The 5,766-nt window shown below is 40.7% G+C and overlaps 1 protein-coding gene across 1 annotated transcript; it reads right to left on the bottom strand.

Annotated features, from left to right (window-relative positions):
• Positions 1 to 845: 845 nt before the first annotated feature.
• On the bottom strand, positions 846 to 5,540 carry LOC106606664 (parvalbumin, thymic CPV3). The gene is made up of 5 exons (XM_014203003.2): positions 5,268 to 5,540; positions 4,587 to 4,654; positions 3,624 to 3,756; positions 2,131 to 2,240; positions 846 to 1,133 (listed from the first exon to the last, which is right to left on the bottom strand). Exons 2-5 carry the CDS (start codon positions 4,645 to 4,647, stop codon positions 1,108 to 1,110), a joined length of 330 nt encoding a protein of 109 aa, XP_014058478.1. The 5' UTR covers positions 4,648 to 4,654; positions 5,268 to 5,540; the 3' UTR covers positions 846 to 1,107.
• Between the last annotated feature and the right edge of the window lie 226 nt (positions 5,541 to 5,766).

Below are 5,766 nucleotides of genomic sequence, written 5' to 3'. Positions count from 1 at the left end.
CCCAATCACACACACATTGTCCCACTTCTCCTCACATCCGATACCAACTTCTCTGTCAATCAACCCACTGCTGATTGTTGCTGAATTAGATAAGGTGAAGAAAAGCCTAAATGAAATGTTTTAGACAGGTGTCATGACTTTGCCCTGTTGGGTGAGGTTTATGACCCGTCAGACACGACACGGGTAAGGATGTTGCTCAGACTGCTTACCGAGAGGAACGATTTGCTGTGTGCAAGATTAAAATCAGTATGCGAATTTACATGTCAAAATGTTCCCACTGAGATTTTAACTTGGGAACCTACTTCCTAAGGATTCTCCCCAATTCTAGCGCCAGTCTGTTTGTGCTATCATACCAGGTCCGTGTCACTTACTGTGATGCCAAACCGTTTGGCTTGACAAGGACAGAAATGGGGTAGGCAACAGCACAAACAGATCTGGGACCAGGCTACCATAATTCCACCTGTGATTATACTGTCATTGGCTATTGTTACACTTTCTTCTTGAGACCCAATTCAATCTTATCTTTCAAGAGCATCTGTTATGCAGGAATTATGTTTTGTATAGATATAATGAAATGCTTTGAGACTGTGAACTTAAAATATTTAATATTAAGTATATTTTATATAAGTTCACAGTCTCAAGGAATTTCATTACTTCTGTACAAAACAAGAGCCACTGAGACTGAAACAACTCCTGCCGAGACTGTCCTAATATGGACACTGTACAGTACAATACCGTGCACACTGTCCAATAGGGTTATCACATTGTATGGCATATTATAGCAACACTGTGTGGCATTATTTCAGTACAATTCATATTTGAGTAAAAAGTCAATAACCAAGGAGGAGATTTTAGAATGCATTTTATTATTTTATTTTCTCAGTAATTTGGTAAGTGATACATTTTGGGCAATAATATAATGACCTGTCTAAAACATATGCAAAAAGCTAAAATAAAAATCGGTGAGTTGTAGATAGTCTGAACCGGAGGTTTGCAAAAAAAGAATAAATGTTTCCAAATAGATTGACAGATGTAAAACTAAAGTTATAAATCCTAGCGCTGGAGTGGGGCGCGGAGAAAGAGTTATGGAGGGTGTTGTACAGGTATTCAGGATAGGACCATGGCCTGGAACTCTGTGGGGAGAAAGGAAAGACAGGAAGATAAATAATTAGCCAGAACAAGAGAGAGAAAAGACACGTTAGGTTTGGCTCTGTGGTTTGGGACATAGTGACATCTCAACTAACTCAATGAATGAATTTGGGACATGGTGACATCTCAACTAACTCAATGAATGAATTTGGGACATGGTGACATCTCAACTAACTCAATGAATGAATTTGGGACATGGTGACATCTCAACTAACTCAATGAATGAATTTGGGACATGGTGACATCTCAACTAACTCAATGAATGAATTTGGGACATGGTGACATCTCAACTAACTCAATGAATGAATTTGGGACATGGTGACATCTCAACTAACTCAATGAATGAATTTGGGACATGGTGACATCTCAACTAACTCAATGAATGAATTTGGGACATGGTGACATCTCAACTAACTCAATGAATGAATTTGGGACATGGTGACATCTCAACTAACTCAATGAATGAATTTGGGACATAGTGACATCTCAACGAACTCAATGAATGAATTTGGGACATAGTGACATCTCAACGAACTCAATGAATGAATTTGGGACATAGTGACATCTCAACTAACTCAATGAATGAATTTGGGACATAGTGACATCTCAACCAACCCAAGGAATCATTGCAGGATGCACATTTGAGAATAGTTTACCAAGATACTACACTATATATTGTAATTGAGACTGCAATTGACAGTGGAGGTTCAATGTAGAACTGTAAAAAGTATTTATATTACCCATTGGCAATTACCATTCTGTAATCTGCTTACTATCATAATGCAACCAGATTCAGACCTGTACAATCTCAACTGATTTGGTATCGAATGAGATCACTCCTTCAAACTTCCATCAACATAATCAAACATCACTCTCATCCACCTCTTCATCGCCATCATCAACAACAACAACATCATTGTGATCATCATCATCATTATCATTTTCATCATCATCATCACCAAACTAGTGTAAGATACACACCATCTGCTCCAATCATGCCGTCGCTGTCATCATCAGCAGCAGACATGAAGGCCTTGGTCTCTTTTTCAGTCAGGACACGGGCCCCGGGGTTGAACCTCTGGAGGAAGAATCTGAAATGCACACACACACACACACACACACACCGAGACCACTAACATACCGTGCTTACTTTGACGGGGCTATTCTACACAGTTGCCATGACCGACAACTCACCACTCAACAGCAGAACCCTTCAGATATTGAGGAAGTAGTATTGTCTGGGTTACAAAGAAAAACCAATCAGACATTAATGATGAATGGACGAATGGATATTGTTTTATCCATATATCTTAGAAAACTATGGTGGTCACCCTTTTAAAAGACAATTTTAACCTCAGGATCTGAAAAAAATAACAAATAAAACAACTTTAGGAGTTGTAGAGGACATGCTTACTGAAAGCAGGCTTAATATGCCATCATTACAGTGCAAAAGGCTATGACCTATGACCCCCCAGGACTCATGAATGAACAAAATAATGACAATTGACCATCTCTTGATGAGGGCGCACTAGTAAAGATGTGCTAGTTTACAAAGCCTATCTTCAAGAAGTGGCCTGAGGCAGAACTGAGCAATTCCCGCTAGATGGGCCAGCTGCAAAGTCAAAATTGTCTATATTGTAAAAATGCATAAAAACAAATATTAGCTTTTAGGGCCTCCCGAGTGGCGCAGCGGTCTAAGGCACTGCATCGCCGTGCTAGCTGCATTACAACAGATCCTGGATCGATACCGGGCTGTGTCGACCCATGAGGGCGACGCACAATTGGCCCAGCGTCGTCCGGGTTAGGGGAAAGTTTGGCCGGTCGGGATGTCCTTGTCCCATCTCGCTCTAGCGACTACTGTGGCGGGCCGGGTGCATGCACGCTGACATGGTCGCCAGGTGTACGGTGTTTCCTCCGACACATTGGTGCGGCTGGCTTCCGGGTTAAGCGTGCATTGTGTCAAGAAACAGTGCGGCTTGGCGGGGTTGTGTTTCGGAGGATGCGCAACTCTTGACCTTTGCCTCTCCCGAGTCCGTACGGGAGTTGCAGCAATCGGATAAGACTTTAACTACCAATTGAATATGACGAAATTGGGGAGAAAAAGGGGTAAAAAAATTATAATAAAAATAATAATAATAATATATTTGCTTTTAGGCATTAGGGTTAGCAGTGTGGTAGGGTAAAGGTTAGAGTTAGGTTTAAAATCCGATTTTATGACTTTGTGGCTGTGCAAGCTAGTGACCACTGCAGAGCTGTCTCCAGAATAAGTTTCGTGACAAAAAACACTAACCTGTGCAAAATGACAGGTAGCCTAACACGTTTAGGGCCTACAGAGGATACATTTTGATATAGGCCTATGCGGCATCAAGAAGAATATATAGGCTATTTTCTTTAGGCCTAAATATTGTAGTAGAAAAAACACAACGATTGTAGTTTATCACTAACTAAAAGTCCAACAATTGTAGCCGACTCACTTGAGTTCCTCCTCCTCAATGAAGCCGCTGGCGTCGTTGTCCAGGATCCCGAAGACTTTCTTCACCTCCGCGGGACTCTTTTTGGTCAAGCCACACTGCTGGAAGAACTTCTTGCAGTTGAAGGAGTCCGGTGCTGATGGGGTAAGGATGACATGAGAAAAAATTAACAGCCGTGTTCGGCCTTAGCTCTGGTACAGGTCGTTAACGAGGAAGTGAGGGTAGGAAGTGGAGGTAGGGCTTGTGGAAGACGCGGACACTAACCCTAACCTTTACCCTTTTAGCCACCTATCCACCTATCTAGAATTCATTACATATCATATGTTTTGCGAATTCGTAACATATTGTACATTTTGCAAGTTCGTAACATATTGCATGTTTTGCAAATTCGTAACATATAACACGAATTGCAATTAGTAACATATCATATGAAATAGTTGATGGACATCCAGAAATGAATGCATACAATACGAAACGGAACATATCACTCTAAATGGAGTCTCAGATTTACACACAGAATAATATGAAATGCTCTGAGACCAGGTTGCAGCTGATTCAAATAACCTACTAATCTGTTAAGTCTAGTCTAGTTCACTCATAGGCACATCACATTTTGATTTATTCAAAAACTCCACTTAAATTAAGACAATTGTTTGCATTATAATTCCTCCTGATACATTTAGGGACAAAAAAACCTGACAGAGACCACTGCTATCTATTCTGTCCTAAATGCTTCTGGAGGGTTTCCTGTCACTTTCCGTAGCCCAAATGTGTTTCCTGTAAAATAGGCCTCATTTTGATCCACCTAAGTAGGCCTATACTTCTGTTTTTTGTTTGACATCAACAATGGACTACCTTATTTTACTTTATTTAGTATAGTGAATCTGCCCATAGCCTAGGCTACCACTAATGCGGTGAAGGAATCTAAATGAAGAAAGCAATAATGATATGAGTGGAAGATGATACCTTGGCAGTCCTTCATAGCAGCGTCTATTGCATCAGCGGAAAGGATAGATGAGAGCGACATTTTAATCCTGTCGAATGAACAAAAGTGGTGAATTATTAACACATTTAGTCAGGTAGGCTGAACAGCAATGCATGCTTCTTCTTTGAAGACAAGGCGTTGGTTTGACTGGTGCAGAATATTATAATTATTTGGATAGCATATTTGAAGCAGTTTCAGAGGCCTATAAAACATAGCCAATAATTGTGACACACATATAGCCTAAGGTCTATTGAATCAGCTCATGCACATAACAGTAGTGTTGACATAATTTCTCAGTAATTCCCCTGAGCCTATTGCTTGATCTGAGCTAGGTAGGCCTACTCCAAATACCACTACTGGCAAATTATCTTTAGTCTGCCCTTTGACTCATCTTGGTCGGAATCAATATACTGAAACCCTGTAAAATGTATTTGCTAAAACGGATAGCAAAGAATGAATTAGATACTTCCTTAAAATAAAATATGGCACAACTTTGTCTAATACGTTGTTACCGCATCCTTTGTCTAAACATTAAAGCCAAGTCAACTTCTAATTATAAACACAAACGAAGCGAATGATAAAAAAAAGACAACAGTCTGTATCCCTCAAAGTGGCAGAGAATGACTCCGCTGAGTTCAGTTCAGAGCGCAAAGTCAACTTACCGCGTTGAGGTTCTTGCCCGGTCGTTGATCCAAAAGAGAGGAGTAAGGCTATGTGGTGACTGGTGTCCGTCAGAGACGATTTATATAGGTCTGATTGAGGTGACAATAGGGAATGCTTGAATTACCTGTCTGGGTATCAAATTTTAACTGCCCGCCCCTGATCAAATTTCTTCCCTAACTAATTAACCTTTACCCTTTATAACGCCCATGGGCAGGAGACTGACTACTGTGGACATCAGTAACGCCCTTGTAAATGGCAAATTAAGTCATCAGTGCATTATTCTATATCCCCTCCTCCCACACACACCTAACCCACTCCTCCTCCCCCTCTCCTTCCCTTCTCGAATTATAATACAGTACTATAGTACAAACATGTGCAGTCTCTCTTGCCCTGTTTATACCTGGTGCTAACATGCACCCTTTGTCCTGATCAAGTCCACATTCCGATTTTGGCCACATTTTTACACAGGACGATTAAAAGACAGGCACACATTATGTC

This window comes from Salmo salar, chromosome ssa06 (genome assembly GCF_905237065.1).
Source record: "Salmo salar chromosome ssa06, Ssal_v3.1, whole genome shotgun sequence".
Classification (NCBI taxonomy): Eukaryota; Metazoa; Chordata; class Actinopteri; order Salmoniformes; family Salmonidae; genus Salmo; species Salmo salar.
Note: the sequence above shows the minus strand (reverse complement) of the source record. Positions and strands in the feature narration are given on the sequence as shown.

Excerpts from the sequence above, each read along its gene's own strand:
- LOC106606664 (XM_014203003.2), bottom strand. The coding sequence starts at position 4,647 with ATGTCGCTCTCATCTATCCTTTCCGCTGATGCAATAGACGCTGCTATG. Across the intron at positions 3,757-4,586 it reads TGCTATGAAGGACTGCCAAG|CACCGGACTCCTTCAACTGC; the intron begins GTATCATCTTCC and ends TTACCCCATCAG. Across the intron at positions 1,134-2,130 it reads CGGCATGATTGGAGCAGATG|AGTTCCAGGCCATGGTCCTA; the intron begins GTGTGTATCTTA and ends TTCTCCCCACAG.